This window comes from Musca vetustissima, unplaced genomic scaffold, assembly GCF_032173495.1.
Source record: "Musca vetustissima isolate MV318-11 ecotype Yass unplaced genomic scaffold, APGP_CSIRO_Mvet_v1 utg5400, whole genome shotgun sequence".
NCBI lineage: Eukaryota > Metazoa > Arthropoda > Insecta > Diptera > Muscidae > Musca > Musca vetustissima.
In genome coordinates, this window is record NW_026879863.1 from 215,515 (window position 1) to 239,483 (window position 23,969).

The following is a 23,969-nucleotide window of genomic DNA, read 5'->3' on the forward strand; positions in this document are numbered from 1 at the left end:
TCGATTACACTGCTTGGCCACTGTGACATTCGATTTTGCTACACTACCCAAAGAGCGTAATTAAGTATCCAATGTCCATGTCCTAATCCTTTTCGACTAGAACATCTGTAGTCGTCTTAGAGTGTTTCAGGGTAAGGCTTACAATATTCAGATACGTTGTTTTACGTGGATTGTGCAACAACCAACATTATATGGAGCTGATTAATCAGGTCGTCAATGTAGCCAACATCATCCGACCTCTTAGGGTCTCAAGCCCATTCTGTTGAGAGAAACACTCTGAGCCTGGCCTGGTCTGGCCTATATAATAACCAGATACTCACGTAATATTTTAACTATATTTTCCATACATGAACTGAATTACTTCGAGAACTCTTGGGGATATATGAGAAGCAATACTGTTTCAATAACAAGTACAGTCAACTTTTATTCAAGTCTACTAATTTCGCCGTGGTAACATTCCTTAGATGTGGTGAAGTGCCATGTTGACGCTGAAAAATAAAAAAAAAATCACAAAAACTGAATTTTAATCGACAGCCATATGAATAGACTGTGCACGATAACGGCGGGTTTTTCACTACACTGAAAGTGAAAGGAACCCTGCCTTTGATGGAAAAGAAAATGCTGCTTCACTAAGACAATTTACGGTGTCCCTTGGCAGCGAAAACATTGTGGCAAAATATACAGGAATTAAACCGAATTAATTAATTTTGAAGGGGAACATTTTATACGATTTATTATAATGTGGCGAATACCTAAAATCTACCAGGAATGCTAAAATGCTGCCACAGATTTTTGATCACATTGGGAAAATTGAGTAGGATCTTTAACATACCAAAATTGGGGTTACCCGAAAGTGAAGTTGTTTACCACCCTAGGAACATTAAAATGCTGAAAATGGGGTGGGCCTTTATTGTTAAAACATGGAAAACCCTTTGAAAAATAAGGCGGAACTATGCTAAACCCAGAACCGATGTATTCTACTTTTTATGCAATCTTATGGGGAAGGTACCTAAAGGAGAGGAAGATAACCAGCAGCTTTGGGCTATAGATACCTAAAGTGTGGGTCGATAATCGTTATATAGTAGATATCGGATATAAACACATCTCATATAAGAAAAAATCGCATATAAGAAAGATTATCAAAAACAACGAGCCTTTTTACATCTCCTCAGTGTAAAAATTGATTCATATAAGAAATACGCGAATAAGAAAAACACTGATATAAGAAATGTATGTCAATATGTAAGATTATTGGCCAATTTATTAACATTGAAAATGTTTTATTTCATCCGCGTGATAACTCCATAGAAATATTTTTAAATTCTATTTGAAATAATATTATTTATATGTATGGGAACATATGCACCTATTTTAGTCAAACTGTTTAATAAAACTGTTTTTCTTTAAAACACGTTTTTCATTTAAAAAATTTATGTTAAGAGAATTTATTCTTATGAGAAAGATTTAAGATAAGCGTATGTACGCTTATAAGAAATAACTTTCATATATCCGATAATTCCATAAAAGAAAAAAAAACGAATAAAAGAAAAAAATCTCCGGCTTTTTGAGTTTCTAATATCCGATATCTATGTATTCGAATTTCATAGGGGTGTTATAGCGCAGGTTAAAATTTCCGAAACTCCTTCCTAAGGCGTACGAGAAGTACTTAGGGCTACTAGTAGACTTGTTATTAGAGATACAACACTGATAGAGCTATATAGCTTAGTTTGGGGTACCCTCAGGGAACTTCATGCGTATGAAGGGGAATGTTCAAACATTTAATCTGATATCCATTTTTTAAGTAGGTGGACGTATATGGCTAAAGTACTCAAAATGTTTAAAAAAGTCCACACAAGAAGGTATCAGGACGAAATATATGATCTAAGGTTTTAATTACAAATTCTGAACACTTTATATTGCGGGAAACCCCATCTCGCAGCAGGAGATTTTCAGACATTGCAAAGTTTAATTTTAGAACAATAAATTAAATGTTATTTCAACTTGCAGCTGATGTTTAATTTCTCAACTAAAAACAATTTTCTCTAATAACGGAAAAATATTTTTAATTTTTTTTCAAATATTAACAAACTATGATGATTGGGAGCTGAGAATTTTCTCACATGTCTGGACAAAAGTTTTCTTCCTACTCACAATCAGAAAACGTTAACGTTATGATTTATCACAATATAAATATTTACATTATGATATCACACACTCGCTCGTCACTCACTTCATTGCAGCTGTGGGTTCGAAGCGAATCAAAGTGACGCCAATCACGTTTTGGGGTGAAAGGGTTGACCACAGGCAGATTACCACAATAGAACTAAACTATATTGTTGCATACACACACATAACTCCCAATCTCCCTATCTATATTTATATTTAGATTATTTTTCAAAACCATAACCAAGCAAAGCTGAAAAAATAGAGGATTTCTTGTTTGTGGGTGGGTTTGTAATTTTTATGACCCAATTGCTATGTAAACCAAATTGCAACGCCGCTTTCTCTAATAAAATAAAAATATGACAACGACAAAAACAAAAAATCAATTAGAAACACGCACAAAACAATTGGGGTCTCTCAACTACCAATTTTTTCTCCCTGCCGATATCTTATCTAGACGAAATGTCTAATCGATCGACAGCCAGAACCATAAATATTCTGAAAAAAAAACAATGAGGAAAATAAATTGTTATCGTTCATTGAAATAGCTGTGGCTAGAACACAACGAACGAGATGATAGCCTACAAATAAATGACTTATCTGACATAAACCTCCCAACACCCTTACCCTCCGATGTATGTTTAATAAATTATATGAATATTAATAAATTTTAATTGTGGTCTGGTCTGTTGTCACAGAATTCTTTCTGTCTTCTGTGTAAATGATTCATTGATTTACTTAAATTATTTTCTTGTTATTTTTATTATTGTAATTTCCATGTACTTATACAATTTCTGTCTATTTTTATACGATTCTTTTTTTGCAGTATTTATTATGGAATTTTCTGTGGATTGGCTGGAATGCATTTTTAATCTGTTTCTATTTAAATGTGGGGACATTGGATAGGGTAAGTATTTCTCAATAATCAAGTAATTATGAGCTATATTAAATATTTACTAGAACCATACAAGCACCTTAGACCTTAAAATATGTTCCTAGACCTTCTTATAAAAGACCTAAAATATATTCCTATGGAAGACCAAAAGACCTTCTTATGATAGCCCCGAGTCTTTCTTATAGAAGACCTGAATATCCTTCTACAGAGTACTAGAAAGTCTTTTGCGACCTCTGACCACACCAAAAACTATTGACCAGGAGTTCGCCTTATGAAAAACTAGAAGGTATTCCTATAGGAGACCAGAAGGTATTCCTATAGGAGACCAGAAGGTATTCCTATAGGAGACCAGAAGGTATACCTATAGGAGACCAGAAGGTATTCCTATAGAAGACCAGAAGGTATTCCTATAGGAGACCTGAAGGGCTTTTAATAGAATACAAAATTGTATTCCTATACGAGAGCAGAATGTCTTCTTTTAGGAGAACAGAAGGTCTTCGTTTAGAATACCGAACGACCTTTTTTGAGACCAGAATGCCAGAAAGTATTCCTATCAAGACCAGAAGTCTTCATATAGAAGACCAAAAGGTCTTTTTTATAGGAGGCCAAAAGTCTTCTTACAGGAGACCAGAAAGGTTTCTTATAGGAGACCAGAAGGTCTTCTTTTGGTAGACCAGAAGGTCCATTTATGAAGACCAGAAGGTCCATTTATGAAGACCAGAAGGTCTTCTTTTAGAAGACAAGAAGGTCTACTTATGAAGACCAGAATGTCTTCTTTTAGAAGACCAGAAGGTCTACTTATGACGACCAGAAGGTCTTCTTATAGAAGACCAGAAAGTTTTCTTACTGAATACCAGAAGGGTTTCTTATCGAAGACCGAACAATGTATTTTGAGACCATAAAGTCAGAAGATTTTCTTATTAAAGACCAGATGATAGGTCTTCCTATAGAATATCTATGTCTACTGAAGACAGCTCGTTTTAAATACTACCAATTGTTCTTTATTTAGAGCAATTTATCGGTCTTTATAGAGACCAGTTGGTGTGTATAGAGACAAAAGGTCTTTTAGAGACCAGTTGGTCTATATAGTGGCCACAGTTATTTTTAGAGATTTGTTGGTCTGTATAGAGACCACATGTCTTTACAGATACCGGTTGGCCTGTATGGAGTCTACAGGTCTTTTAGAGCTTTAGGATCTATTTAACAAAACTAAAGCTGGTGTTAAGTATTCGGTTCCTGGTTCATCCAGTTGCTTAAGCATTACCAGAGATTTTTTGGTTGGAGCTCAACTTTTTGCATAACATAGCGTTCGTCATAATATCTGCAAAAATTTCCTTCGTAAATTGTGGTGGTACCTTTTTGGCTGGGGTCTCCTATAAGACGTAACAAATTATTCATAGGCCTGTCACCGTCGAGGTGCTCTATAAACTACTGGTTAAAGTAACACGTACACCTCTTTGGTCTGTCACAGTTATGTCGTTAAATGTGATAGGGGTTCATTATAGGTTTACAGAGTTAATCGAATTCAGTAGTGGTACCAACTTTCCTAGGCTTCAGGAATTCATATTGCGAGTTGATGTCAAATACTTGGCTCCAGTTCTATCCAGTTGCTTAAGTATTACCATCGATATTCCATCCGTGCCCAATGCGTTGAAAGACTTAACGTTCTTAATGACGTCTGGAACAAACTTCTTCGTAAATTGTTGTGGTGTCTCTTCGACGGTACCACTTTGACGAAGCGTTTTCAATCTCTCTGTTGAAATAAAACGCACACCTTTTCAGGTCTCTTACTGTTTTATCGATAAATGTGGTCGTTCTGACATCATTCCTTTCAGGGTTCGTGAGCGACCTAACCATTGGCCATAAGTTTTCTTGTTCTGATCACAATGTTACATTGCTTCTGAGGGTCTAGCCACTTCTGCAGTCTAAACTTAGGATATTCGTTTCGTAATAGTGACAATTTTACGGAAATTCCTCTAAAGCGTTAATTGAAAAACTCTCTTGAATCAGCCAATCTGCTTTCCCATGATATCTTAAAGTATGGCGTTCAGATGTTTTAAAATCGAGTGATGTTCTTACGCAGGCGATTATATAATCTATGACGATGTGACAATCTCATTCACCCTAATTTTCTCATGCATAACTATACACCTCTGTTTATAACTTAAGGTGGAATTGACAGTGCACAACTATTTGTCTGCTGTAAGATGCATTAGTTTTATCTATCTCGGCAGTTCTACACATGAAAGCTGTCTAGCGGGATAGGTCATTACTGGAAACTAGGTCATTCATTTAGTTCCATAGTTCCGTTTAGTTCTATCGTTCATCGGTACACGTCAGTTAATTCAGTCAAGATTTAGATGAATGATTGGATCAAATGGAAGTAGTTGAACGGGAGTAAAAAGAAACGACTGATACGAAAGGATCTAGATGAACGAAAGAGATTACCTAGTTCCGATCGTTCCTTGTAAAGAATAGTTCCTTTGAACTAGTTCCTTTCCGAACGATTTAACTCTATATTCCCCACATTCAATGAAAAGCAAATATCCGGTGTTTCATTCTCTACCGACGAGTACACGTCAGTTAATTCGGTCAAGATTTAGATGAATGATTGGATCAAATGGAAGTAGTTGAACGGGAGTAAAAAGAAACGACTGATGCGAAAGGATCTAGATGAACGAATGAGATTACCTAGTTCCGATCGTTCCTTGTAAAGAATAGTTCCTTTGAACTAGTTCCTTTCCGAACGATTTAACTCTATATTCCCCACATTCAATGAAAAGCAAATATCCGGGGTTTCTTTCTCTCCCGGCGAGTACCAAATAATAAGATGAACGATTGTATGAAATTGAACCAGTTGAAACGGAGCAAAAAAAACGACTGGTTATAAAGAAACTAAACGTACGAAAGAACCAAACTTGTTCCGATCGTTCCTTTTGCATAATAATTCCTTTGAACTAGTTCGTTCCCGAACAATCCAACTCTATATTTCCCACAACCAATGGAGAACAAATATCCGGACGAATATCACGACGAGTACCAAAAGGGTTCCGACCAGCATCCCCATGACAAAAATAGTTCCGATCGTTCTTTTGGAAATAACGTTCATTTGAACTAGTTCCTTTCCGAACGATTTAACTCTATATTCCCCACATCCAATGAAAATCAAATATCCGGGGTTTCTTTCTCTTCCGACGAGTACCAAAAGATAAGATGAACGATTGTATGAAATTGAACCAGTTGAACGGGAGCAAAAAGAAACGACTGGTTATAAAGGAACTAAACGAACGAAAGAACCAAATTTGTTCCGAACGTTCCTTTTACATAATAATTCCTTTGAACTAGTTTGTTCCCGAACGATCCAACTCTACATTTCCCACAACCAATGGAGAACAAATATCCACACGAATATCACGACGAGTACCAAAAGGGTTTCGAAAAAGAAACGACTGGTTAAAAAGGAACTAAACGAACGAAAGAACCACATTTGTTCCAAACGTTCCTTTTGCATAATAATTCCTTTGAACTAGTTTGTTCCCGAACGATCCAACTCTACATTTCCCACATCCAATGGAGAACAAATATCCGCACGAATGTCCCGACGATTACCAAAAGGGTTTCGATCAGCATTCCCATGACAAAAATAGTTCCGATCGTTCTTTTTGAAAAAGAGTTCCTTTGAACTTCGGAACAAACCAATTCTATATTTCCCACATCCAGTGCACTCCACCGAGATAGGTGTGTAGTTGATGCGGTTCTGACAAACATTAAAAACCCAATATCCGAAGTTTCTTTATATCCCGGCAAATGCCAAAAGTGTTTACATCCCGGAAAATAATGCCGCCCACTGACAAAAATAACTTGTATTTGTTGAGGTAGCATTTTTATTAATTTTCAAAATTTGTTTCTTCTTTCTTTCTCTCCCTTTTTCAGGATAGCGATTTACTAAATTTGGGTACCGGTAGCGTATCCTGGTTTGAGGTGAATGGCTATGGCTGTAAACCAACGTACAATACCAATATTACCTCAGAGGATCCATTTCGTCCAATACGACCGGAACGAGTGGACGATTGTCTGCTGACCTATGACATTGTTGAGGTTGTCCAATCGGGAGTGCAGTGTATATTAGCGGTAATATTCTAATGAAATTAAAAAAAATGGTACCCCAAGTTAATTAATTATCCTCTATTTTTCTTACAGTTCTTTGGTATTTTGGGAGCGATTTTAATCAGTTACATATTCCTAGATGAAGATGACAGATGTAAGTGTTTGGCAATTTTTTTTTCTATTTCATAAAAATTTAAATATTTTTTATAAGAAACAAGTAAAGTTTAATTGTAGAGAGACATTTTTTCTTTTCTTTCTACACTTCCTCATTCCGCCATCATAGCTCATTTTTTTTGTTCGTTTATTTTTAAAAATTCCTCGTGTCATTATTATGGCAAATGTCAAGTTTTGATAATGATGTAAGCCATTCAAATGTGACATTCATGTTTTTTGTAGTTTTTTCTCTTCGGTTCGGTTTGATGAAATGTGTGTGTTGTTGTCAACCCTTGAGTTATTTTGTTTTACCCTGCCGTCCGTCCCTTGATTGCCCTTTCGCGCCTTGATTTCCCCGTAAAAGTTCATCTGGTGTGCATGACACCCAGCCAGTGCAAACCATAGAAAAGTCAAGGACTTATTGTGTGGCTGTCGTCGAATGACTGGCTAACGTGCCTTTTCGTTTTGTTCTGCTCATTGTACTCTTTAAAAAAAGTTTACTTGTTCATAGTTTGCGTTTTTTGTTGTTTGTTTTAGTTGCAAAATAATATGTATAAAAAAAACTTTCAACCGTCCGTCTGTCCGTACATAAGTTCCTACATATGTTATGCATGTTTGTAATATCACAGTTTGAGCCTTAACCGACCATATGCCATTCAGCTGTTCTGCTTTTAGATTCTTCCTCTTCTTCATTTGTGTGGATTTTATATAGCATTTGACTAAATATTGACATTGGCGTTAGAGGGGGGGCAACAAACTATTATTATTAAAATACAGTGGTCATATAGTGAGTGTGTGTGTGTGATGCATACTTTTAGGCGTTGACATAAAAAATGATTTCAATTGTCACTATTAGATAATTGAGAGGGAGTAGGTTTGGTTTTAGGTGCACTGGTGTGTAGGTTTAGATATTATAAGGACTTGCTATTGTTGTATCCGAACTTGTGGATTAATTGTTGTGGTTATTTAGTTTTTGTGTGTGATGCATACTTTTAGGTGATGGTGAAATATTTTTTATATGAAGTATATGTTTGAGTTTAGGTACAATAGTTTGTGGGATTGGGTATTGTGACACAGTAGCGACATGATTTCAAAGTATTGTATAAGTTGCCCTTCATTCTATATTTGATTTCGGACCACTGGAACATCCAAATCCAAAAATTCCAATGTGATTCAAAAGACTACATGCCTGGCTCTAGTATGAACTAGGATTCCTGTGCTTCAACACAACAATATGTAATATGCAATATCGGCTACAAGTAGCTATTCAAATCATCACCTTATGGATAGGCATCTACCACCCAGGCATGTCAGGAAGAATCTTTATGATCTGAAAAGAGAGAGAGGTCCGAAGGTACAAAACGGAGCCTCTAAATCAACAGGCCTATCATGTACGATTGAATTGTATTCAATCCAATTCGAGAATATAGAGTGAATCATCGGAGTTCACCCGCATACGATAGCAGCAGAAGAACAGCAGCTACCACGACAAACCAGAGTGGTATTGCCACAACTGAGATCAATGCAATTGATCGCACGGTGAACGAAATCTGCCCGTCATGTGCATGACACCCTATATCTCTTCAACTTTTCTAATAGAAGACCAACATGTATTCTTATAGCTGACCAAGAGGTTTTCCTATAGGCTATTCTTAAAGAAGACCACATGGTCTCCTTATAGAAAATCAGGAGGTCTTCTTATAGAAGATGAGGAGGTCTTCTTATAGAAGATGAAGAGGTCTTTTTTGGATGACCAGGAGGTCTTATAGAAGAGCAAGAAGTCTTATAGAAGACCAGGAAGTATTTTTAAAGATGACTTGGAGGTCTTCCTACAGAAGAGCAAGAAGTAATCTTACAGAAGACCAAGGATATTTTTACAGAAAACCAAAAGGAGATCAGAAGGTTTTCATATAGAAAAACAGAAAGAAGAGGACCTTCTTCTAGAAGAACAGAATGTCTTATTCTAGAAGATGATATTCTTGTAGAATACCAAAAGGTCTTATTTGAGAAGACCAGAAGGCCGGCTTCTAGAAGATCGGAAGGTCTTCTTCTAGAAGATCGGAAGGTCATCTTCTAGAAGATCAGAAAATCATCCTCGAGAGAGCCAAAATGTCTTCTTTGAGAAAGCCAAGGATACGTAGTCGAGGGCAAAAGTCGATTTTTAGACTTGTGATAATATTCCAAGTGTTTATTAAAAAATCGAAAGTCGATTATCTTCTTATGGAATATAAATTAAATGTTCTTCGTAAATTTGATCTGAAGTTCTTCTCACATTAAAGCCGTATAGAAGAGATCGGAGGTGTTATTCTTAAAGAGAACCCATATGATGTGTATAGCAGTCGCAAATATCTCATATATAGAGTATCAAATTGTTTTATTGTAGAATACGAAATTATCATTGCATTGAAGTCTTGAGAGTCTGCCTATAGAATTCTAGATGATCTCCCTGCAAAAGAATTGAAAAGATTAAAAAAAATAGGTTGTCCCATAGAGGAACAAAATGTCATCCAATAAGTGACCACAACATACTCCTATCGACGTTATGACGGATGTCTTTCTATAGAATATCAGGTGGTTTTGTAATAAATAAGGCCAGGATATTTTCCTATCCAAGGCCAGGTGTTCCTTTAAAAGAAGACCAGTGCATATACTCCAAGACGACCATTCGGTCTTCTCATAGAGAACTGGCAGGGGTCATGTAAAATACCTGAAGGGGTTTCAATGGAAGTGCAAACGGTATTTTTTTGATAATCAGGCTGTTTTCCCATACTAAATCCAAGAGTTCTTCGTTTGAAATATCAGAAAGCATTCCTAACAAAGACCACAATTTATACATATATAGGGGACTATAAGGCTTTTCTATTCTATTCAAGATATGACTAGAAGGACCAGAATGTCATAAAATAAACCAGTGAGCGGAGCAGTATAGTCGGACGGGGCCGACCATATTATACACTACACAACTTCCCCGAAAATCTAACTTTGCGTTTGAAACCCTACTAATATTCTAATATTACTAATATTCTGTAGACGAGGGCTGTACTTGTCCAGATTCTCTTTACCGTGGGTTATGTTGTGATGTGGGCTTTCAATTATGGCCTATATATCGACTCAAAAAAAGTTAAGTTTTAGGTCCACTTCATCCCAAAATTATTATATGATCATCGCCGAACATTATATGCGTTGTCCTTGACCATATCCGGAATCTCATGGAAATTTTCAAAGCGATCAGCGCTATATTTCCGCCCTGTAGAGTGGTCGTGGGTTACTAAATAATGTCTGAATACATAAGCACCTGTAAATATTTAAGTGTAACTCCCACATCTGAGTACATACGACCATATAATTGGTATCAATTTAAAGGTCACCCACTCCTCTTGAACATACTATCATCTTCTCGGGTCTAGGTCCTTCAGGAGCAAATATATACGCTATAGAATACAAATGTTGTCATTTTTCACACAAAAGTCAGGGTCCATTTGACCCGCTAAATATTGACCGATCTTTATCAAAACTGGCATGCTTATTCTTTGGCCCGATCCCCTTCTCCATACAACAATTTGCGGTGTTTGGACCATAATTGCGGCCTCTGGAGGGAACTGAAAATCAGAAAAAATAAAGTTTTTGGTCCATTTCATACCCTAAATATTAACCGATCTTTTCCAAAAACAATAGGGGTCTTCATTGGCCACAACCCATTCTACATGCAAATTTCGTGAAGATTGGTCCATAACTGTGGCCTGTATCGTGTTTACAAATTATAATGGACAGACGGACGGACGGACACACATGTCTAGATCGATTCAGCTAGTCGAGATATGACGATCGGTATACTTAGAGGTGAGTCTTGGACCAATATTTCGCGCTATAATACCCTGACAACATAGTTGTGTAGGGTATAAATACCAGGAGAATTTCATATATAAAACCAGAAAATCTTTTCAAGAAGACTTGCAGGTCCTCCCATAACAAACAGGAGATCCCTTTTTTAAAGACCTGAAGATTTTCAATGGAAATCCCAAAAGGTGGATTATCGGAAATATATTTTATATTTTTGTAGAAAATCCAGAAGCTCTTCTCATAAAATACGGAAGGTCAGAATTGAGTTTTTTCTAAGATGATCAGAAGTATTTTCTTATAGAAAATCGGGAGGTTTTCCTATAGCAACCCTGATGGTTTTTCCTACAGAAGATCAGAAGCTTTTCCCATAGAAGGCCAGAAGGGTTTCCTATAGAAGATCAGGAGGTATTTTTCATAGAACATCGGAAGGTCTTCTCATAAGATACGGGAAAGCCTTGCCATAGAAGGCCAGAATTTATTCCTATACATGACAATTAGGCCTTCCAATAGTTCCTTCTATAAAATACCACAATATATTTTATATTTTTGTAGAAAATCCAGAAGCTCTTCTCATAAAATGCGGAAGGTCAGAATTGAGTTTGTTCTAAGATGATTAGAAGTATTTTCTTATAGAAAATCGGCAGGTTTTCCTATAGTAACCCTGATGGTTTTTCCTACAGAAAATCAGAAGCTTTTCCTATAGAAGATCAGGAGGTCTTTCCTGGATATCCTAAAAGCCTTCTCGTGGATATTCAGGAATATTTTTCATAGAACATCGGAAGGTCTTCTCATAAGATACAGGAAAGCCTTGCCATAGAAGGCCAGAATTTATTCCTATACATGACCATTAGGCCTTCCAATAGTTCCTTCTATAAAATACCACAATATATTCCTATAGAAAATATAGGAGGTTTTCCTAAAGAAGACCAGGAGGATTTCCCTACAGAAAACAAGGAGATTTTCCTATAGAAGACCAGGAGGTCTTTCCTATAGAGGACCAGGAGATCTTTCCTTAATATTTCAAAGGTTTTCTCGTGAATATTCAGGAATATTTTTTATAGAAAATTCTAAAAGTCCTCTTATAAAATACCAGAGGGCTCGCTATAGAAGATCAGAATTTATTCCTGTAGAGGAGCATTACAGTGCCAAACGTTTTTCTAATAAAATACCACATGATATTCCTATAGAGAACCAGCACCAGGAGGGATTTCTATGGAAAGCCAGGAGGTTTTATTAAAAAAGACCCGTAGGATTTTCCTATAGAAGAACAGGAGATATTTTTTGAATATCCTAAAGGTCTTCTCGTGGATATATAGGAATATTTTAATATAAATTTCGGAATGTCTTCTTATAAAATACTGGTAGGGCTTACTATAGAAGGTCAGAATTTATTCCTGTAGAGGACCATTAGACCTAAAAATACCATAAAATATTCCTATAGAAAACCACGACGTCTTCCTATAAAAGACCAGGAGAGATTTCAATAAAAAAATCAGTAGGTTTTCTTAAATAAGACCAGGATGATTTCAATACAAAAGTCGAGCAGGACTTCCTAAAGATTACCAGGAGAATTTTCTTACAGAAGACCAGAAGGTTTCAAGGGGTTTTCCATAACCTCCTGATATCTGATCGTCTCTCGCCTTATATTTAGTCCTCAAATTCCATCCTTGCAAATTTTTCTACTACGTCCTCCTCTTGCTTTCCGTTAGGACCACTGTTTCATTCCTTTTGTGTCCCCGTTGACATTATGTAAAACAGAAAATTGCAATAATATTTTGTTGTTGTTGTTGCTGCTGCTGTTTGTTGTTATGCATTGACGATGATTGGCAGTTTGCATTTAGAAAATAGCAGGAATATCAGAAAAAAAATAAGAACTGCAACGACGACGAACATTCCAGGTGGGTGGTTAGCAATGAAAATTCCTTGATGCATAACGACAGTAGCGCAATAATAACAACAACTACCACCATTAGGAAACATTGTCTGAAAATATCCTCCTTTAATATTTTGTTGTTGTTGTTGCAATTATTGTTTGCTATCAATGTTATCATTATTGTGCATTGTTTGCTTATTGTTGTTGTTCTTGTTGTCTATTGAGCTTTTGTGCCATTTGTGTCGTCGTTCCGTCTCCGTTTTGTCGCTCCTTTCGTTCATCGGGGCTGTCATGTTTACAAAACAGCTAGTCAGCCAACGAGCCAGTCAGCCAAACGGAAATGAATTTCCTATTTCCCTCTGCCAGTTGACAATATCAAATGTTTATTCCGTTCAGGCAGGGTTTACCTTGACATGATTGTGAGTAAGTTAGTGTGTGTCTGTGTGCGGTTGTTGGTCCTGGTTTTATGGTTTCTGATGTTGTTTGTTTGTAATTTCCTCTCCCCTCTCTTGTTTTCTTCATCTATGATGATGCCAATAGAAATTCATGCCATCGTAGTCTGCTGCTGCTGTTCATTTGCTCAATTTGTGGTTTTCTAAGAAAGTTATGGTGGCACAGGAAGGAGATAGTTATTGCGGAGACCTGATTTTTTTCCGACCATAACTTGTATTTGCCATTATTTGTTTGCATTGGGTTTTTTTTTTATTTTTTCTTTTTCTTTATATCCTTGAGATAAATTATAGAATAACTAATGGCAAAAGTAAAACAAAAGATAGATAAGTGATTTTGATGGCAATGATGTTGGATGAAAAAATTGTAAAAAGTGGGTTAAGAGGTTTCCATATGAAAGACCTGAAGATTTTCTAATAGAAGACCAACATGTCTTCTCAAGATGTTTTCCTATAGGCTATTCTGAAAGAAGACCAGATGGTCTCCTTATAGAAGATCAGGAGGTCTTCTTATAGAAGATGAGGAGGTTTTCTTATGGAGCATGAGGAGATCTTTTTTAGACGACCAGGAGGTCTTATAGAAAAGCAAGAAGTCTTATAGAAGACCAGGAAGTATTTTTAAAGATGACTTGGAGGTCTTCCTATAGAAGAGCAAGAAGTCTTCATACAGAAGACCAAGGGTATTTGTATAGAAAACCAAAAAGAGATCAGAATGTCTTCATATAGAAAAACAGAAAGAAGAGGGCCTTCTTCTAGAAGAGTAGAATGTCTTATTCTAGAAGAAGAACTTCTTGTAGAATACCAAAAGGTGTTATTTGAGAAGACCAGAAGGTCTGCTTCTAGACCAGAAGGACTTATTCTAGAAGATCAGAAGGTCATCTTCTAGAAGATCAAAAGGTCATCTTCTAGAAGATCTAGAAGATCAGAAAGTCATCCTCGAGAGAGCCACAAGGTCTTCTTTGAGAAGGCCAGAAGGACTTCTCCGAGAAGACCAGAAAGTCTTCTTCTAGAAGGGTCTTTCTTCTAGAAGAACAGAATATCTTCTTGTAGAAGACCAGAAGGCCTTCTTGCAGAAGACCAGAAGGCCTTCCTATAGAAGACCAGAATTCTTCCTGTCTTCTAGAATGTCTTCTGTAGAAGACCAGAAGGTCTTATTTTAGAAGGACAGAAGGTCTTCTTATAGAAGAAGAATGTCTTCTTATATATGACCAGAAGGTATTCTTCTAGAAGACTACAAGGTCTTCTTCTGGAAGACTAGAAGGTCTTCTTCTTGTAGAAGACCAGAAGGTCTTATTGTAGAAGACCAGAAGGTCTTCTTGTAGAAGACCAAAAGGTCTTATTTTAGTAGAACAGAAGGTCTTCCCCTATAAGACCAGAAGGTCTCCTTGTAGAAGAATTTTTCTTTTATATATGGCCAGAAGGTATTCTTCTAGAAGACTACAAGGTCTTCTTGTAGAAGACCAGAAGGTCTTCTTTTAGATGAAACAGAAGGTCTTATTGTAGAAGACCAGAAGGTCTCCTTGTAGAAGACCAGTCTTCTTGTAGAAGAAGAAGAATGTCTTCCTCTAGAAGATCAAAAGGTCTTCTTTTAGACGATATTTGGCCAGAACGTCTTCTTCTCACGACTAGAGGTGTTCTTATAGAAGACCAGAAGGTCTTCTTCTAGAAGACCAGAAGGTCTTCTGGAAGACCAGAAGGTCTTCTGGAAGACCAGAAGGTCTTCTTCTAGAAGACCAGAAGGTATTCTTCTAGAAGACCAGAAGGTCTTCTTCTGGAAGACAAGAAGGTCTTCTTCTAGAAGACCAGAAGGTCTTCTTCTAGAAGGCCAGAAGGTCTTCTTCTAGAAGGCCAGAAGGTCTTCTTCTAGAAAGCCAGAAGGTCTTCTTCTTTTAGAAGGCCAGAAGGTCTTCTTCTAGAAGGCCAGAAGGTCTTCTTCTAGAAGACCAGAAAATCTTCTTCTAGAAGACTAGAAGGTCTTCTTCTATAAGACCAGTATGTCGTCTTCTAGAAGACCAGTATGTCTTCTTCAAGAAGAAGGATCAGTGGAACTTCTTATAGAAGACAAGTGGGACTTCATATAGAAAACCAGAGTGTCTTCTTATAGCAGACCAGAGAGAACAGCAGATGTAAATATTTTAGAAGACTATTAGGACTTATCATAGAAGGTCATAAAGTCTTCTTATAGAGGAGCAATAGAATTTCTTATAAGAAGATCAGAAAGTCATTTTATTGAATATCAAAAAGGATCAGAAGTCCAAAAGGCATTCTTATAAAAGACCAAAGGTCTTCTTATAGAAGGCTTCAGTGTATTCTTATACACTGCGTATCATAACTATAGACGCACCCTTAATTCAATTGGTATGTTAGTTGAGAAATAAAATGGACCCATTAAGTTATTGTTCACAATAAAACGATCAAAAACACATATTATTCAACAAAAATAATTAATTTATTCTTTATGGTTTCGCCGAATTCTGCACTTTCAAAATTGCTGGTGTTGCATAACTATAGACGCACTTTTACAAAATTAGAAAAATTTATTTTTTAAAACTTAAATAAAATAAAATTACTTTTATAAATAATGGGTAGGACCTCCCTTATTTTGAATAAGTTCAAAAATTTCATCCATCACACTGTCGATCAAAATTATTCGCAAGTCTTCATCGATTGACTGCCATTCATCGAAAATCACTTCTTGGAGGTAAAATACAGTTTGGTATTGGAGGTTTTCGGCATAGACACGTTGAGTCAAGATTCCACACATGTTCTCGATCGGATTCTGGTCGGAAATTTTAATATTTTTCGATTTTAACCATACTTGAGTATGGCGACTTTTATGAACTGGTGCGTTGTCCTGCTGAAAAACGAGTCCTTGATTGTTGCTGCTTTCCCAAAATTGCAATAATTTGTCTTCCAAGACTTGAACGTACTCCATTGAATTCATTCGACAACATGGAAATGTCAAATAAAGGCTATAAAGTGCTCCCAAGTCCATTAAGGAACCACCACCGAAATATCGTATTAAGAAATAACGATATTTAGGTAACCGCCACCTTGGGAGCATTTTATAGCCACGGAATGCTTTATTTGACATTTCCATGTTGTCGGATGAATTCAATGGAGTACGTTCAAGTCTTGGAAGACAAATTATTGCAATTTTGGGAAAGCAGCAACAATCAAGGACTCGTTTTTTAGCAGGACAACGCACCAGTTCATAAAAGTCGCCATACTCAAGTATGGTTAAAATCGAAAAATATTAAAATTTCCGACCAGAATCCGATCGAGAACATGTGTGGAATCTTGACTCATCGTGTCTATGCCGAAAACCTCCAATACCAAACTGTATTTTACCTCCAAGAAGTGATTTTCGATGAATGGCGGTCAATCGACGAAGACTTGCGAATAATTTTGGTCAACAGTGTGATGGATAAAATTTTTGAACTTATTCAAAATAAGGGAGGCCCTACCCATTATTTATAAAAGTTATTTTATTTTATTGAAGTTTAAAAAAAATAATTTTTCTAATTTTGTAAAAGTGCGTCTATAGTTATGCAACACCAGCAATTTTGAAAGTGCAGAATTCGTCGAAACCATAAAGAATAAATTAATTATTTTTGTGAAGATCGTTTTATTGTGAACAATAACTTAATGGGTCCATTTTATTTCTCAACTAACATACCAATTGAATTAAGGGTGCGTCTATAGTTATGATACGCAGTGTAGAAGGCCTTAGTGTATTCTTATTGAAAAGTAGACAGTAATTTTATAGAAGAACAGACGGACTTCTTTAGGGGAGCAGAAGAAGAAGCAGTTGCATTCTATATATCGAAAATTTTTTTTGGAATCTTAAAAAATACCGAAAATGGTCGAGAGCCTATATTTGAAAATTCTCTGAGATTTTTTCGGAATGCCAAATTACAAACATTTTGGTTGGAAAATGCAACTACACCAAGGCGTGGGTCTCCGAAGAACATCTCGAAGTGTTGCAAACGGAATCTCAAAAATTAAATAATAAAATTTATATTAAACTTTACTTGTTTCTTATTCAAAAAAATATTTTTAATATATACTTTAATTCTATCTTCTCTACAAATTTTAATTTATTTACATATATAATTTATTTATTTTTTGTTATATATAAAAAGAATCATTTAAAACTGCTTGTGGGTTTCATACATATTTATTGCCATCTTGTCATAATATTTATTGTCTTTTGATTTTTTTTCCAAATTATTCTAATCCTTCGTACTTCATGCATCTCTCGACATTTTATTTCTCCTTTCATAATTTTATAACTATATTTATTATAATTTTTATTATTTTAAATTTTGTTTTTAAAAAATATATCCCCCCTTTTTGATATACCAATATATACGCGTATGTAGTTATGATCAACATTATTTTTTTGGTGTCTTATATATTTTCCGTATGTATGTCACATGAAAAAAAAAGAAAATTTGTTGTTGTTTTGTTTTTGATAAATATATTTTTTGTTTGAAAACAATTTTTTTTTAATATATATATTTTTAATTTACTAACATTATTTTGTATTCAGGGCCTGAAAGAAAAGGCTATGTTTTATAGGTAAATTATTAAATAATATTATTAAAATAAATAAAAATAGTAAATGATAAAAAATAATTAAAATAAAAGTAATAGATTATGAATACATTTTTTTTATTATTAAGTAAATTTTTATATTCCAAAAAAGAAACATCCTAAAATATCTGAAAATAAATTAAGTTTTATGACCAAAATAATCCCACAAAAACATATCGTTCATTTGCTGCAAGGCGGGCATAAATCAAAAATCGTGATTTTGGAGTTAAGGATGCAGAATTGTTCACTTTTTTTATTTATGCCGGTCTTGCAGCAATGAAGAGTGTGTGAGAGAGAGAGAAGATTGAACCAACTCTTTACGAGCTACAGTGAACCCCGTTTTCAAAAATTTCATTTCATTTCATTTAAAAATGTATGTCTAAAATTTGCAATGTAACTATCACTTCGAACGCTCACATATGTAGGCCAATTTTGTTCCGATCGACATAAACTTCAAAATAAGCTAATGCAATTGTTTCGATTTTTCGAACATGAGGTCAAACTTTAAATCCATAGTGAATACACACTTTTCTGTGATAGTCCCTTGACCAAGAAATCTTCATGTCGATGCCAATTATATTGAACGTAACTGTACGGCGGATCATCTATCAATTAATCATTTTGGTCGGTCATATTGGTGCTGGTTGAGTCGATGTTTGAGAAATAGCATTGTCTTTATAGGTTCGTTTTTCGAGTTTTTCCGAAGACTTCTGGTAAACAATTTTTGGTGTACCACTCAGAATTGACAGTCCTGCGCGGCACAAGCGGAACATTCGCCGCATGACCAGGCTAGTCTTACCCACATGGTTGATTGCCGTTACCTGTGACAGATTTATAATATCTAGTATTTTGATGTACCGTGGTCGTATTTTTATACCCTTAGTCCTATTGTTAATGAGGGTATCTATCGAAGTATCGGTTTTAGTCACGAAGTTTTTTTGGGCCAAATCTGTTTCCGACAATTTAAAGTGATATACAAATGGCCCCTGTCTGGTGCACCTTGTAATATTTCTTCCGAACTTATTAAGGTCGAAGATAGGAAATATCTGGCCAATCCTTCGGGTAACTTCCGCACAAAACGGGTTACAACAATTTTGTTGAAAATTAATGTTGTCCTTTGAAGATTGCAGTATTGTTCGGGCTCATAGGCATAGATCCATAATTCGTTACCTGTGACAGATGTATAATATCTAGTATTTTTATGTACCGTGGTCGTATTTTTATACTCTTAGTCCTACTGTTAATGAGGGTATCTATCGAAGTAGCGGTTTTAGTCAAGAAGTTTGTTTTTTTTTGTCAAATCTGTTTCAGACAATTTAAAGTGATTTACAAATGGCCGCTGTCTGATGCACCTCGTGATATTTCTTCCGAACTTATTAAGGTCGAAAAAAGGAAATAACGGTCCAATCCTTCGGGTAACTTCCCCACAAAACTGTATATGGGAGCTATATCTAAATCTGAACCGATTTTCGCGAAACTTTGCATTCGTGACCTTATTCATTATGCTGTACCAAATTTCGTGCAAATCGAAAGATATATAGAGACTTTGGTAAACCATTTACCTTAAATCGGACGAAAATATATATGGGAGCTATATCTGAATCTGAACCGATTTTTCCCAATTTCAATAAGGCTCGTCCTTGGGCCAAACAAATGAGCTGTGCCAAATTTCATCCAAATCGGATTCTAAATTCGACCTGTACTTTGTTTACAATTTAATACCAACAGACGGACGGACGGACATGCATAAATCGACTTAGAAAGTAATTATAGATCAACAACTTCACTTTCTAACCCTAGAATATTTTCCATTTTTTCTTGAAGTGAATTTTGTAACGCCGTAAAATAAAAGAATTGTCACTTTAGGTTTTAGTTGATTTGACCCTCGGAGTATTGACCGATTATCATCTAAACAGCCGCTTTGAGTTTTTTGTCAGATCTTCTTCACCTTGTAAAATATGTTATGTTCTGCATATAATAATCGCCTCTAGAGCGACTAGAAAATCTGACAAAATTAATGTTTTCGGTTTATTGCATCCCCTGAATGAAATCATAACTTCACCGAAAACTATAGGCGTAGTCCTTGGCCATAATCGGAAGTTCATGTACAATTTCAAAGCTATCAGCGCGACATTTCCGTCCTCTAATGGAGTAATAGTAATACTATGCACATAGTCACCTTTACCTAATTGCGTATAACTCCCACATCAGAGTACATGTTTGGTATCAATTTGAAGGTCAACAACTCCTCTTGGATATACTATCAACATCTAATTTTGTAATTTTTCACACAAAAGTCAGGGTACATTTGACCGATCTTTATCAAAACAGGCATGCTTATTCTTTGGCACGATCCTGATCTCCATGTAAAGTTTCACGATGTTCGGACCATAACTGCGGCCTCTGGAGCGACCAGAAAAACCGACAAAAATTAAGTATTTGGTCCATTACTTACTTACTTAGCTGGCTTGTTACAGAACGGTTGTTCCATAAGCTGAGCTTAAAAAAGATTTCCAAGCGCGTCGGTCTTGTGCGAAAGTCCACCAATTTGGAATACCACGTTCCAAGATGTTGTTTTCTACTTGGTCTTTCCATCTAATTCGTGGCCTTCCCCTTCTATGGGAACCATCAGTAGGTTTGTTTTTATATGCCTTTTGAGCTGGGGCATTTTCATTCATCCGCACAACATGGCCTAGCCATCGTAGTCGCTGCAGCTCAATACGACTGACTATGTCGATGTCCGCGTATAAATTGTAAAGCTCGTGGTTCATTCGACGCCGATATTCACCGTCGACGCAGATCGGTCCGTAGATCTTTCGGAGAATTTTTCTCTCAAACACCCCAAGAGCTACCTCATCTGCTTGCGCAAGTACCCATGCCTCTGCCATATAATAGCACGGGTAGTATCAGCGTCTTGTAAAGTGTGAGTTCGACAAACTGTCACCTTGTCTGAATCCTCGTTCGGTATTGAAGGGCTCCGATAGGTCCTTTCCTACTTTCACTGCTGACCTTGTGCCACTTAAAGTTATCCTGCATAGCCGTATTAATTTTGCAGGAATACCGAACGCAGACATGGCTTTAAACACCTCTGAACGGAAAGGGCTGTCGAATGCGGCTTTATAGTCGACAAATAGGTGGTATGTGTCGATGTGTTTTTCGTGAGTCTTTTCCGGGATTTGGCGCAGAGTGAAAATCTGATCAATAGTGGATTTGCCAGGTCTGAAGCCACATTGGTGTGGTCCGATGATGTCATTGACCATTGGCTTCAATCGTTCACACAGCACACTGGATAGCACTTTATATGCGATGGGAAGGAGACTTATTCCTCTATAGTTGGCACATATCCTTTTTTTGTGCAGGGGACACAGGATGCTGAGGTTCCAATCATTGGGCATGCATTCATCTAGCCAAATTGTGCTAATCAACTGGTGCATGCTCCTGACCAGCATCTGGCCTTGAATAGTTCGGCTGGTAACCCATCGGCTCCTGCTGCTTTGTTGTTCTTGAGCCGATTAATTGCTTTTATGACCTCATCTTGGCTAGGTGGTATACACTCTATACCATCATCTCTTATTGGTTCTGCGGTATCTTCTTCATCGCCACTATTTGATACTAGAAGCTTTTCGAAATGCTCCTTCCAGATCCTCAACACGCTGTCTGTATCTGTCACCAGGTTTCCTTCTTCATCTCTACAGGAGGATGTGCCTGCACCAAAGCCTTCGGTTTGGTGTTTTACTCGTTGGTAAAATTTCCGGACTTCATTCTGACTCCTGTACATCTCGATTTGCTCACGCTTACGTTTTTTTTTTGTTCTTTCTTCTTTTTTCTGAAAACACGTTTCTCCTCTCTCCTTTTCTCCCGATAATTCTCCATCACGTTACGTGTTGCACCTGTCTGCAGGGTTGCACTATACGCTGCGTTTTTTACATCATTACGACACTCCTGATCGTACCATGGGTTTCTTGGTGGTGGTTTTTGGTACCCAATTGTTCTTTTTGCTGCAGTTTGTAGGGAGTGGGCAATTCTTTGCCATTGTGCTTCTATACTATTATCGGGACAAGAAGTGCTTTCTTCAAGCAGATGATTAAGTTGAGCGGAGTAGGCCTCGGCTACCTGTTGCGTTTGCAGCTTTTCGACGTCGAGTTTCCGTGTTGTATTAGATCGCACCTTTGCTGCAACATTAAGACGGGTGCGTACCTTGGCTACCTTTGGTCCATTTCATACCTTAAATATTAACCGATATTTAACCAAAAACAATAGGGGTCTTCATTGGGCCGAACCTATCCACATGCGAAATTTGGTGAAGATTGGTCCACAGCTGTTGCCTGCATCGTGTTAACAAATTATAATGGACATACGGACGGACACACATGTCTAGATCGACTTAGAGGTGGGGCTGCACAAAGCTATAATACCCTGACAACATAGTTGTGTAGGGTATAAATATAATTTACAACAATATTCCTCATTCGATTTGATTGAAGCCATTTAAAAAAATAACTTGCAAAAACCCTAAACAAAGATATAAAGCGTTTTCCTCATGAACTAGAGTGACCAACAAAAAATTCATCACGCTATAACTCCAAACCTTGACCTATGGCGAATTTATTCTCCTGGGCTCTTAATATTTTCATCAACGGGTTTCATATCCCTAGGAATTCCATGAGATGTACAGAAGAAATCCATATAACGACTTTCAAAGGACCGAAGAAATTTGTCGGTTATAAGCGATAGACGTTATAAGCGATATCAAGAAAAGGGTAGGAATATATTCGGAATCTTTGGATAATGTCGTTCTTTTTCAACCACCAAATCTATGAAATTCACCCACCACTATAATGAATTTTAAGAATTAATTTAACATTAAATACAATTTTTCTTATCACAAAAACATTTACCTATAAAACATAACCTTTACTTTACATTTTTTCTACTTTATTTAACAAATATTAAAATTTTTTTTTCTAAATTTTGCATGCCCATCAATTTTCCGTTCCTCAAACAGTTAACCTTTAGTCACATTGAAATGCATTTAATTTTTCCCTATTATAAATTCTCGTTATTTAACAAAAGTGCTTACCCCATATCTCTATTGCCATTAAGAATTAAATAAACAAATTTAATAATAGAAATAAAAAACAAAATTCTAATTGAAAATAAAAATAAAAAAAAAAAACAATTTTAACAGTCGTATAATAAAATCTGTGAAGAAAATATTTTTTTTTGAGTGTCGTTATTGTTATGGAAAATAAAAAAAAAATTGATGTTAAGTGTTAATAATTTATTTTCATGGTGCCGTTGTTATGTTATTTTTATTATTTTTTTTTCGTTGTTGTGAATTCACAAATTGTAAATAGCAAGTGAAAATCAAGCTACACACATTCAACTACTGATTCTCAACCAATGACATGTGAAATTTGATTCCATCGTTTTTATAATTTTTTTGTGAACTGTTTTTTTTTGCATTTAAATGTGAATACAAAATTGCATTTTATATTGTAATCAAATTGAATTGTGTCAATTTGTGTTTTTGTTGTTATGTTTAGCCAATATACCATCATCACCATCGTCATCAGCATTGTTGTTGTTATTATTGTTATTGTTATGATTATCGTTTAATAAAATAATAATAAATCGAATATAAATCAGAAAACTTATATTTTACTTTAATTAAATTATTTATATTATTTTTGCTTGAATCTAATACAAATGTTATATTTATATATACCATGCACCACATTTTGTAATGGAAATAAGTTTAAATTCAGGAAGGGGTAAATAAAATGCACCCTATTATTGGAATTTGAACTATAATAGAAATTAATCATTATCCAATCAATTATTTAAAATAAAACTGAACCCTCGATTTAATATTAAGACCCAAAATTCG

At 35.9% G+C, this 23,969-nt stretch overlaps 1 protein-coding gene across 3 annotated transcripts in view; it reads left to right on the forward strand.

The window, feature by feature from the left end:
• Nucleotides 1-23,969, forward strand: part of LOC133324993 (sodium/potassium-transporting ATPase subunit beta-1-interacting protein) — a 135,369-nt gene that overhangs the window by 75,304 nt on the left and 36,096 nt on the right. For all 3 annotated transcript variants that reach the window (XM_061533822.1, XM_061533821.1, XM_061533820.1), the window contains exons 3-5: nt 2,990-3,070; nt 6,992-7,189; nt 7,259-7,319. In XM_061533822.1, the coding sequence (XP_061389806.1) occupies nt 2,990-3,070; nt 6,992-7,189; nt 7,259-7,319 (340 nt within the window). The remainder of the gene's footprint in view (nt 1-2,989; nt 3,071-6,991; nt 7,190-7,258; nt 7,320-23,969) is intronic.